The 13,158-nt window shown below is 40.3% G+C and overlaps 1 protein-coding gene across 3 annotated transcripts in view; it reads left to right on the top strand.

Annotated features, from left to right (window-relative positions):
- Window positions 1–13,158, top strand: part of dnah5 (dynein axonemal heavy chain 5) — a 251,633-nt gene that overhangs the window by 66,867 nt on the left and 171,608 nt on the right. For all 3 annotated transcript variants that reach the window (XM_031903686.1, XM_012965451.3, XM_031903687.1), the window contains exon 5: window positions 8,108–8,271. In XM_031903686.1, the coding sequence (XP_031759546.1) occupies window positions 8,108–8,271 (164 nt within the window). The remainder of the gene's footprint in view (window positions 1–8,107; window positions 8,272–13,158) is intronic.

Below are 13,158 nucleotides of genomic sequence, written 5' to 3'. Positions count from 1 at the left end.
AGGGAGCTTACAAGAATCAGAGTCAGGCAGGCTGGGTCAAAACCAGAGCAGTAACACAGTAAAGAATCAGGATCCAGAAGCAGAGTCAAACAGGCAAAGGGGTCAATCCAGGTACAATTCACTCAGGATAAAGGTAGGGGTCAGAATCAGACAGACAGGACAAAATGCGCACCCAGGAACTATGGTAGATAGACCTATAATGAGCGGGGGGAAAACTGGGAATTAGGGATTTAAAGGCTACATCATTCCTTCCTGGATAACTAAGGATATTATTGAAGTGAACCAGGAACCTAGCAGTCCTGCTGAAATAGGTGTGAGGCAAGGAAACTGCATAGCAAGCAGTGGGTTCCTGGTTCAAATCCAAGCAGGATGTTACACCCAGCCCACACAGTCCTGTCAGTCTATTTCCAGAAAGTCAAAGAAACCTTTAAATTCAGCAACTTTATAGATACTTACAGATCCAACATTTCATCACTCATACATTCCTTCGAGTCCACACCACCCACTCAACAACAATGTACTTCGAGTTCCTATGTACCAACTCAGAGACCAAAACCTACCTTATCGACACTCTCTTGACAGAAAACACTACACTGGTCCAACCCTACATGATAAAGTGGGAAATGGACTTCCGGTGAGACATCTCCCCCTCTTACAATGGCAAATAGTATGGAATAATGCCTCTCTATTTGCACCATGGTAACAGAGAGGGCTTACAAGTTCATCTATAGATGGTACTACATCCCTTCTCGACTCTCCAAACTAGTGGGAGGTTCTTTCTCTGTGCTTTGCTGAAGAGGCACCCTTTTCCACATATGATGGACATGTAGGTGGTTATGGAGTTTTGAGAGATGGTGGCAGGCCATCTCATAGAATAAACCCTGACCCTCTGACCTATCTCCTAGGCCAATCAGATTACTCAGATCCCCAAACAACAACAAAATTAGCCCACATACTCACAGTGGCAAAGACACTTCACTTAACTTGCTGGAAAATGTCCTCCCTTCCCATTCAACACATGCTAGTTAGTGAAGTGGATCAGATCAATGCAGGCAACTACAGGGTAAAAGCTATGACCATGAGCTGCTGTGGCTCCCTTGGATGGAGTTACAGATAGATAAGCTGGGACCAACGTGATCTTTGCCCCTTAATGGTGTTGGGAACCGGATCACCTACCCCCCTAACACTTCCCTAGTTTGCTTTCATCCCACCCCTCCATAGTCCATAGCGCTTGCTAGCCAGAACCCCCTTCATAAACCACTTGAGTGCTAGCCCTATTAACGAGATGGTGACAGGCTCTAAATTCAAATACACCATGAAGGTGCAAATGTTCATTGTTTTTGTATCTTTATTATGATATAAGACAAATGTAAATACTCTATAATCATTTGATATCATTGCCATGCTTTATTACTTGGACAATGTCATTTTGAAGGTCCATTACAAGGACAGCCATTTCTTTTAAATTACAGTATTAACACTCTCTTGTGCTAGCAGTCCACAAGTTAATTAGCATTTAAACAGATAACCTTCCCTTTCCACAAGCACAAAGAGTTAATACACTTAGGCACAAGCTTTTAAGTGGTGAATTCTTTTAGAGCAGTGCTGTCCAACTTCTGCGGTGCTGAGGGCCGGAATTTCTCTCACATATATGGTGAAGGGCCGCTTATGGAATCCAGTTTTGGCCACTCCCACATTTTAAACCACACCCACTTCAAACCACACCCATTTTATCACAATGGTCGCTGCAGGGATATCAACCATCATTCATATGTTAAAGAATTATATTATGTCATATTAAGACACATCCTTAAATCCATATGCCTCCTCCTCCCCCGTGGATAGCACAGCAACCCCCAGCATATAATTACACACCATAGGGAGCATTTAATGGCTATTTCCAACTGCTAACAAACTCCCAGAACAAACCCCTGCCAGGTTCACCTCCCACAGGCAGCAAAGGGCAGGCAGAGTATGACACACGCAGGCAGCACTCTGCCTGCCCTTTGCTGCCTGTGTGTGCCATACCCTCCCTGCCCTGTGCTGCCTATGTGTGCCATACAATGTGGCTGATTATAGCCTGAGGTGTGAACACTGCAGGGAGTGAACAATGCAGAGATTAAAAGGTGTGAACAACACAGGGGATTACATGTTTAAACAATACAGAGGGATTACAGCCTGAATCTGAGGTGTGAACCATGCAGGGGGCCAGTTAATCTCAGTACTGATACCATTTAAAGCTTACACAAAGGTAAGCCATCAAAGCAGCCAGACAGGTGGGGGGCCACACAGAGGGGGGTCGAGGGCCGCAGCACTGTTTTAGAGCAAAAGGACAAAACTATTACATTTTATACTTAATATTACAAGAATAAACAGCGCATTTACAAATACAAAAGGATGTTTAAAAAAAGAGCCATACAATTGCAAAACGTAAATAAAATAAACGGGGGAATAAAACCCAGAGAAACCCTAAGTGTGTTACCAAATTGGGAATTTTTGGCAAGACTTGAAAACCTGGGCACAGACCCCCTAAATTGGGCCCTCAGGTATGAGCTTTGAATGCTAGGTGTCACCCCCTTTTTCTGGCCTGCTGGGACAGTCTCCTGTTAACCCTAATTACCCATGAGGAAGGAGTGTCCAGGAGAGTCATTTATGCCCCTCTTGTGATTGTTGGTTTTAGTCCCATTTTCTGTAATATAATATTGGGACTTGCCAGTTCCCAATATTAAAATGAAAATATGTCTTGCTGTGATCCATATGTGGCTGATCAGAATTAGGGATGCACTGAATCCAGGACTTGGCAGGATTTGGATTTGGCCGAATCCTTAAAATCATGTGACTTTTTGTCAAATAAACACAGACTTTGAACCCATGCAAGGCCTTATTTGCATATGCAAAGTAGGATTCAGTTTGTTATTCTTTCATGAAGGATTTGGGGTTCCATCGAATCCCGAAATAGTTAGTTCAGTGCATCCCTAATTAGAATGATACCAAACATAAGGGGTGTCTCATGTTCCAGCCCCCCAAAAACATCCTTCCTAACTAAAAGGGTATAGCCTGGCCCTGTTTGGTATCATTAGGAAGTATGTAATCTTCTCATAACCAGTATGTGATTTATGATAGCAGATAGCAGTATGTGATTTATGATAGCAGAGAGGGTATGGATCCTTTCCTATAATCCATATTTTTCTCATAGTGGCTCCCTACTGCAGCTTCATGTCTACAGCTCCCTTTCTTTGATCAGCTGATCAAAGAAACCAATTGTCCCAGCTTTCTTGCCCAAATGGTCTGGCTCTGACTAGTCCTATACACCAGTAAGTGACACTTTTCCACAGCCTCCTGCTAGAATATCTAATTAAGGGCCTCTTGATGTGAGACCAAATAATGCCAGCCCAATAATGCTCTAGCATGACAGTCACTCAGTGTTAGATTGTTTTTTACACTTAAACAAAATCTTTATCTTTTATTTATTTTAGGCAAACATATAAGGGTATACCTTACAGTTAGGGATGTAGTGAACCTCAAAAAAAAAGTTTGCGAACCTGTTCGCGAACTTCCGCCGAAAATTGTGAATATTCGCGAACTTTGCGAACCCCATAGACTTCAATGGGAAGGCGAACTTTAAAACCTAGAAAACCCATTTCTGCCCAGAAAAGTGATTTTAAAGTTGTTCAAAGGGTGCCACGACCTGGACAGTGGCATGCAGGAGGGGGATCAAGGGCAAAAACCTCTGAAAAATTGACACACGCCGTTTTTCGAAATGATCGGTAATTTTGCGACTTTTTCGTATTTTCCGGCGCTTTTGTAAAGTTATCGTAAGTTTTGCGAATTTTTCGGAGCTTTCGTACCGTTATCGTAAGTTTTGCGACTTTTTCGGATCTTTCGTAACGTTATCGTAAGTTTTGCGACTTTTTCGGAGCATTCGTACCGTTATCGTAAGTTTTGCGACTTTTTCGGAGCATTCGTACCGTTATCGTAAGTTTTGCGACTTTTTCGGAGCTTTCGTAACGTTATCGTAAGTTTTGCGACTTTTTCGGAGCTTTCGTAACGTTATCGTAAGTTTTGCGACTTTTTCGGAGCATTCGTACCGTTATCGTAAGTTTTGCGACTTTTTCGGAGCATTCGTACTGTTATCGTAAGTTTTGCGATTTTTTCGGTGCCGGCGAACCCAAATTGCGAACATCACGAAAAGTTCGCGAATTTGCGGACTTGCGAACACCCGATGTTCGCGCGAATTAGTTCGCCGGCGAACAGTTCGCTACATCTCTACTTACAGTGCACACAGAAGACACATTCTCTGCATATTTGCATTTAAACATAAGTTTAAATGCACTCCTTCACTTATGTCACTTTAAAAATCTTTTTTACACAAACTAAATGTTTATCTTCTATTTATTTTAGGCAGATATGATGGTATGCCTTATTATGCAAACAAAAATATTCTCTGCCTATTTGCATTTAAACATGAGTTGGACTGCTCATTATATTGTTTTGTTTTTAAATAAAATTTATCAGGCAACATTAATTGGTTTAATAAAATAGTGATAATTATCATACATAGGGGCCTACTTTTGCATGCGATAAATAAGTACTGATTCATCAACATAATTTTGCATGCATTAAAAGGCGCATTATCGCAAAGCGCTATTTCTATTGCATTGTGGTAATTATTGCATAAAAATAATACTAACGCATGATTCACAAACACATATGAAGTGTAAAATGTGGCGATAATTACTGCGAAACTGAACGCCTCCCAGGAGTAGGCGTTACTGAACAAAATTGCAGCTGGTGATTGTTTGTTGTGACAAGATGGAGTTTGCAGTCGGATTTTTTCAAGTATGTGATCTTCCAAAAGTGATGCATGCTTGTGTTTTCAGGGAAATGGTAATTTTCAGAACAGTAGTTTTCAGAAAGTAACTGCTACGTGCGTAATAGCAAGCACTAATATCGTGTGCGGCAGAAATTATTGTGCATGCGTTAAAATATCGCTTAAAATTTCTCATCGCTAGATAATAACACCAAGAACATTGCTTCTTAACTCAGACAAGTGTCCTTTTAGTGAATCGATCGTAAACTTGCAAAAAATAAGAACTGATAATATTTTTAATGCATGCTATCAATAGCACTCGTTTTTTCGACCTTTAGTGAATCGGCCCCATAGTACCTTGTAGTAAGTTAGGTTGCTAAAATGCATATGTCTGTTGAGTTTAACTTTTGGTATACGTAAAGCCTATCAAACTGTTAGTTAAAGGTGAAAACCCCCATTTGGAGCCTCAGATGGGGATGTAAATCCACTTTCTAAGAGTTCATTTCAGTAACCCTGTATTTTACTGAACCTCTGACCTTTTAATCTGAACTGATGCCCTTGTGTCTGCTGGAAGGATGTACTGGTATATAAAGCATCATAGAATATTTTCTTCTTATATATTTATACATAGTTATCATATCCCCACTCAAGAACCTCTTCTCCAGTGTAAACAATCATTTTTCAAGATTCAGTCTCATCTGCCAGCTAACTGCCCACATAGCTAGTCTTCATTGTTTTGTGTCATTTGCAACACTGTTACATTGTTTACAATTCAACAATTACTTTAGCAATCATTTATGCTGCATTGTATTAAATAAATCTACTGCAGCTCTGTTGTCTAAATTGCTACTTAACTTAAGATTTATTTTTAATGAAGTTTGTGGTCATAAAGAAAAAATACATAGTTTTTTCTGTATTTGCTTGTAACAGTGGCCCCCCAGTGATTAGTAATTACAAACCGGATTCCAAAAAAGTTGGGACACTAAACAAATTGTGAATAAAAACTGAACGCAATGATGTGGAGGTGCCAACTTCTAATATTTTATTCAGAATAGAACATAAATCACGGAACAAAAGTTTAAACTGAGAAAATGTACCATTATAAGGGAAAAATATGTTGATTCAGAATTTCATGGTGTCAACAAATCCCCAAAAAGTTGGGACAAGTAGCAATAAGAGGCAGGAAAAAGTTAATTTGAGCATAACGAAGAGCTGGAAGACCAAATAACACTAATTAGGTCAATTGGCAACATGATTGGGTATAAAAAGAGTGGCAGTGTCTCTCAGAAGCCAAGATGGGTAGAGGATCACCAATTCCCACAATGTTGCACAGAAAGATAGTGGAGCAATATCAGAAAGGTGTTACCCAGTGAAAAATTGCAAAGATTTTGCATCTATCATCATCAACTGTGCATAACATCATCCGAAGATTCAGAGAATCTGGAACTCTCTGTGCGTAAGGATCAAGGCCGTAAAACCATACTGGATGCCCGTGATCTCCGGGCCCTTAAACGACACTGCACCACAAACAGGAATGCTACTGTAAAGGAAATCACAGAATGGGCTCAGGAATACTTCCAGAAACCATTGTCAGTGAACACAATCCACCGTGCCATCCTCCATTGCCAGCTGAAGCTCTACAGTGCAAAGAAGAAGCCATTTCTAAGCAAGATCCACAAGCTCAGGCGTTTTCACTGGGCCAGGGATAATTTAAAATGGAGTGTGGCAAAATGGAAGACTGTTCTGTGGTCAGACGAGTCACGATTCGAAGTTCTTTTTGGAAATCTGGGATGCCATGTCATCCGGACCAAAGAGGACAAGGACAACCCAAGTTGTTATCAACGCTCAGTTCAGAAGCCTGCATCTCTGATGGTATGGGGTTGCATGAGTGCGTGTGGCATGGGCAGCTTGCATGTCTGGAAAGGCAGCATCAATGCAGAAAAATATATTCAGGTTCTAGAACAACATATGCTCCCATCCAGACGTCATCTCTTTCAGGGAAGACCCTGCATTTTTCAACAAGATAATGCCAGACCACATTCTGCATCAATCACAACATCATGGCTGCGTAGGAGAAGGATCCAGGTACTGAAATGGCCAGTCTGCAGTCCAGATCTTTCACCTATAGAGAACATTTGGCGCATCATAAAGAGGAAGGTGCGACAAAGAAGGCCCAAGACGATTGAACAGTTAGAGGCCTGTATTAGACAAGCATGGGAGAGCATTTCTATTCCTAAACTTGAGAAACTGGTCTCCTCGGTCCTCAAACGTCTGTTGAGTGTTGTAAGAAGAAGGGGAGATGCCACACAGTGGTGAAAATGGCCTTGTCCCAACTTTTTTGGGATTTGTTGACACCATGAAATTCTGAATCAACATATTTTTCCCTTAAAATGGTACATTTTCTCAGTTTAAACTTTTGTTCCGTGATTTATGTTCTATTCTGAATACAATATTAGAAGTTGGCACCTCCACATCATTGCATTCAGTTTTTATTGACAATTTGTTTAGTGTCCCAACTTTTTTGGAATCCGGGTTGTAATACATTTAAAAGAATATGCAGTAAGTCATGCATTGAAATCTGTTTTTCAAAAACATGAACAGATTTCTAAGATTTAATTTTGAAATTTCACACGAGGCTAGCCATAATTTGCATTTACCAGGGTGCCACAGCCATGTGATAAACTTCAGTCACACTTTACTACTTAGCTGCGAGTTGGAATGATATCAGCCCCCCCCCAGCAGCTGATCAGCAGAACAATGGGAAAGTAGCAAGATAGAAGCTCACAGTAGATATCAGAGTAGCACTCAATAATAAGAAATCCAAATGGGGCTTGGGACTCCTCCAGTTACATGGGAGTAGGAGAAACAATAGGTTACCTGAAAGCAGTTCTAATGTGTAGCACTGGCTCAGTATCAGGCACAATGGACTGAAATGGCTGCCAACACACCAATATTTACAGATAGAAAAAAAAATATTTGTTGGTTCAAGAATAAATTTTGAAATGGTTGAGTGAAATATGTTTCATTGTAATTTAGAAATAAAAAGTACACCATAAAAATCATGAATCCCTTTAAGGAGTTCTTTAATGGCTGCATTTTTTGTTTTTGACATAAAAATTATTTTCCCGTTTTTATCTAGTTTTTTTTCATTTTCTTCAGTCTCAGGAGCTCTTGAAATATGTTTTTGTATTGATAGTACTGCTTTATATGTATTTTTAAGAATTTATATTTCTCTTTAAAAAATTAATTGATAGGATTCATTGCACCTGTCTTATATCCTTTACTATCTTCTTGTAGGACATTTGGGATCATTTGGAGCTGTCACTTCCACATTAGTTGCAAGAAACAAAAAGCCCAAGGTTTTTCTGACTGAAGGAAAAGATGTTGCTTTGACTGGTGTTTGTATATTCTTTATTCGTTCTAGTTCCACAAAACCAGTTACAATGGAGAATGTGCATAGGGTAAGCTACCCCAAAGTTGTACTGCTTGCTTTGTAGATAATTATAGGAACTGTTAACCCATTGTCCTAGATGTCCTATCTGATGTGTTAAATATTTCCTTATTTCGGAAGGGCGGGGGGAGGGTTTATATGGGGACCTCAGTGGCATTTTCATATATTGTAAATGCTTTGGAGCAAGGACCTCATTCTCACTGTGCCATACACAGGCCTTTAGGACCCATTTGCTAAATAAGTAGATCTTTATATGTATGGCTACCTTAACTTTTTATAATAACTAGTGATGAGCGAATTTTTCCGCCAGGCACGGATTCACAGCGAATTTCGGCATTTTGCCATTGGCGAATTGTTTTGCGAAACTTCAGCGAAAATTCGCAGTGGAAAGATTTGTTGCGCAGAAACCAAAGCCCGAACATAACACGAACATAAATCGTTTATGAAATCCTGTGAGTGCTGACACTGCCCATAGCTATATATATATATATATATATATATATATATATATATATAATATTAAAAGTCAAGGAATGGTACACACAGAAAACTCCAGGTAATGTTATGATTAACATAACATAATTTGTAAGCCCAAACAAACTGCACCCACAGGACTTGTATGAAGCAAAAAAATGGTGTTTAATTCAACGTTTCGGCTTAGAGTTAAGCTGTCTTCAGGACACACAATTACAATGTGATCAAGTGATGAAACATATAGCTGAAAAGGGCGCCAGTTTGTGCAGAGCCCTCCCACAACACTATCTCATTCCCTGATCGTGACATCACTTTATGAGATGACGTAAAACAGCTGTGTAGAATGACCTCCCACAAGTGCATTGGTAATACTGTAGAAATCAAGGGCTCCCTAGCCCTACATAGCTGTGACCATAACCCACCGAACATTTTCATGTTAGGTTAAAGTGAAAATCAAATTAAAAAGCAAGTACCGAATAAGCCTCACACAATTATGAGGGACTTGTAAACCCTCCCAAGGAGGTCGGACCTGTGTAGAAGCACATTGGGGAAACTCTCTTACGCTCATATATCGCCCTTTTGGAACAACAAACTGCTGCATATGGTACTGAAGCTCCATACTTACACACACCATCCTCGCTCACTCCGCAGTCCGCGCGTCTGCGTCTCTCTCGTCTCCCTAATAGAGCTATAGCAACCATCCATCATCTCTCAGACACCTTCTGCCAGAGCTATACTTAACCGCAAGTCACGTTAGGCACATTTACTCTTTCCAACCTTTAAACTATAGCTACCTCTAGATCGGGTACTGCCTCGCAGCAGCTACCGTATCCACGGGGCTAAAGTTACTGTGAGTGTTAGGACACCAGGTAAGAAAGAAGCAACAAAGTGTCAATGGATATTATAGTCACTTATGAATGGGAGATTACTCCACAACCAACGAGGGGAATCTGTGCGCTTAGTAAAATCATTGCAACACTGGACTATCGCAGGGAGTGTGATGTACCCTAACATCACGCTCCCTGCAATAGTCCAGTGTTGCAATGATTTTACTAAGCGCACAGATTCCCCTCGTTGGTTGCCAAGGAAACTCTTGTGCATAAATATATATATATATATATATAGGAAAGCGATGGGTTCAAAAGTTTACGGTTTTTATTTCTCAGTTCTTATGGTGTCTATTCTACTGTTACCTTTTACACTGCAAAGATTGCGTGTAATGCGCTCCTTCCAAAAATGCCCTACAACCCTACAGGCGCTAAACCTAATAAAATATATGGCCACAGTTAAAATCTTGTCATGGAATGTAAGGGGCATGAGGAATGCAATAAAAAGACAACTAGTCTTTGATTTTATTCGTAGAAGCAAACCACAAATTACAATGTTGCAAGAGTCACACCTGGTGGGCAGTAAAATTCTAATTTTAAAAAGGCCCTGGATAAGATCAATGTATCATTCCCTATACTCAAGTTATTCTATAGGGGTGTCTCCATTTTGATATGTAAATCCTGTACTTTTGTGGTGGAGACTAGTGATGAGCGAATCTGTTTCGCGTGGCTATTGTTTCGTCGCTCGCGGCTATTATTTTGTCGCGTGGCTATTGTTTCGTTGCCCGCGGCTATTATTTTGTCGTGTGGCTATTGTTTCGTTGCCCGCGGCTATTATTTTGTCGCGCGGCTATTGTTTCGTTGCCCGCGGCTATTATTTTGTCGCGCGGCTATTGTTTCATCGCCCGCGGCTATTATTTTATCGCGCGACTATTGTTTCGTCGCCCGTGGCTGCTATTTTGTCACCCGTGGCTGCTATTTTGTCACCCGCAGCTATTATTTTGACGCCCGCGACTATTCGTTTTTGATGCCAGTGACAATTTTTGGACGTGCGGCGAATTTTTCCGTGGCAAAGTTTTTCATCCGTTTTGTGAAACAATCCGCAAATCCATGCCTGGCGAAACATTTCGCCCATCACTAGTGGAGACTAGTGATCCGCGAAACGGCGAAAAATTTGCAAAACGGCGAAAATGTTGTACGACAAAAACAATTGTCGCCTGCGGCTATTATTTTGTCGCGCGACTATTCTTTTGTCGCCCGCGGCTATTATTTTGTTTTGCGGCTATTGTTTCGTCGCCCGCGGCTATTATTTTGTTTTGCGGCTATTATTTTGTCGTGCGGCTGTTGTTTCGTCGCCGGCGGCTATTATTTTGTCGCGCGGCTATTGTTTCGTCGCCTGCGGCTATTATTTTGTCGCGCGGCTATTGTTTCGTAGCCTGCGGCTATTATTTTGTTGCGCGGCTATTGTTTTGTTGCCCGCGGCTATTATTTTGTCGCGCGGCTATTCTTTTGACGCCCGCGACTATTCTTTTTTGACATCGGTGACAATTTTTGGACGTGCGGCGAATTTTTCAGCGACCAATTTTTTCGCCAAAGGCGAAACGCGGAAATTCGCCGCAAATCCATGCCTGGCGAAACATTTTGCCCATCACTAGTGGAGACAATTATTTCTGATAGAAGTTACTATTAGATCTTTGGAGAATACGTAACCCAGGCTTTAAACAGTACACTTGTTACTTAGCTGACTACAATAACCTGTCCAGAATAGATACTTACCAGAGGTATTTCTGATTATTATGCTACCCTCCCCAACACCCACTGAACATGTGTGGAGGCTCATTCGATACTGGGAAGCACATGCACAACTAATGAAATTATCTAAAATAGCATAGAATCATTCCTGGCAACAAACTAGAAATAGGTCCCCCTAGATATTACTTGGGATGCGTTTAAAGCTTGTACTAGAGGTGAATTTATTAGTAATATCAAGGCACTGGAATGCAACCTCAGGGCCGATACGTCTTTAAAATTCCAAGGGGTGCAAGACTCTGAAGCAGCCTATGTAGCACAACCAAATGAACAGGCCCACTGGGAATGGCAGGAAAACCCACATTTTATATCAAAAGACAAGGAAGGGAAACTGTTTCACAGCTGGTTTTTCCAGCTGTGAAATTACACAGTGGTGAGATAACTTCCTTTCCAGGGGAAATAAATGAGATGTCTGCATGTTTTTCCTCTAACTTATATAGTTCCAAATAACAAGCCTCCCTCAATGAGATACAAGAGTATCTGCGAGACACTGGGGTTCATTTATAAAATTTGTGCAATGCAAAGTGAACATATTTGCCCTGCCTATTTATAAAGCATGAAAAGACTGGTGCATTTAATGTCAAATATATTTTTTATTTGCAGTGCAAATGCCCTTAAAGCTTTTTAAATATGGCATATTCACAAATTGCAAATATGTATGGGCACACTCTGTGTCCAAGTTACGCCACAACTTTACTCGCAGAAAAAATATCTGCTAAACTGATTTCGCAAATTGCAAATTTATATTGGCAAAGACAGAATTGGCACTATATTTGCACTTAATAAACCCACACAGAGAGCATGCTCATGCAGTGCAAAATGTGAGCATTTAGGGCAAAACATGTGCAAACAACCATTTGAGAAAAAAATATGCACTGCGTGGACTGATATTTCCACCCTAGACAGACCTCTAACCAATTAGCTTTCCCGACGGGGAAAACTCCAAGCACAGATGGCATACCACCTGAGCTGTATTTACAGCATACTAAACTAATTGCACCACTGCTGGTGCAGCTATATAATGGGGTAAAAGCCGTTATCTAATTCAGTGAGGGTGACAGAATTCTTATTTATTTCGGATTTTATTTTGGCTTTGAGTTTAGACAATGTTTGATATCATAAATTAATAAGAAATCTAAAACATGATGTGACAGGTAATTCTAAGCTATGACACTGCAGGCTGATTTTAAAAAATTAACATGAGTGAAATCTCATCAGTGCCAGTTTGTAAGTGTATAAGTGTATAAGTATATGTTGAAAGCCAACTGCAAAACAGTACTTCTGTTTCTACATCATTTGAAATAGCCAGGGGAGGAGGGACAAATATACTGATGTTGTAAATTGGAACAACTTCTCCACAGCTTTCTAGCAGCATGCAGGAACTACATAACCCACAATGCACTGCAATGCTCCATACCTTATTGACACCAGAAACATGTGCAGGGAATTGTGGGATTTGGGGGATGCAGTTACATTTTTTTAGTCTCAAAGTAGTCAGCTAGATCCGCAGGAGAACAAGGGGGTAAGCTTAGGTTACTGTTTCAAACCATATTATTGTTTTAAAAACATGAAAAAGGCTTCATATTTTTTAACTGATGTATTTTGCAAAGTTGCTTAAAATTATTTTTAATTTTTGAATAAGCTTACATACATACATACATACATACATACAAGTTGTGTTTGAGTGGAGTTCCCTTTTAAAGTACCAATTTGTCTGAGGGTTTTTGTAAGTTCAGGCTATTGCCTTAATCCAACATTGTCCTGAAAATTTTAATTTTTTTCTACTA

This window comes from Xenopus tropicalis, chromosome 6 (genome assembly GCF_000004195.4).
Source record: "Xenopus tropicalis strain Nigerian chromosome 6, UCB_Xtro_10.0, whole genome shotgun sequence".
NCBI lineage: Eukaryota > Metazoa > Chordata > Amphibia > Anura > Pipidae > Xenopus > Xenopus tropicalis.
This window is presented reverse-complemented; position numbering and strand designations above follow the sequence as displayed.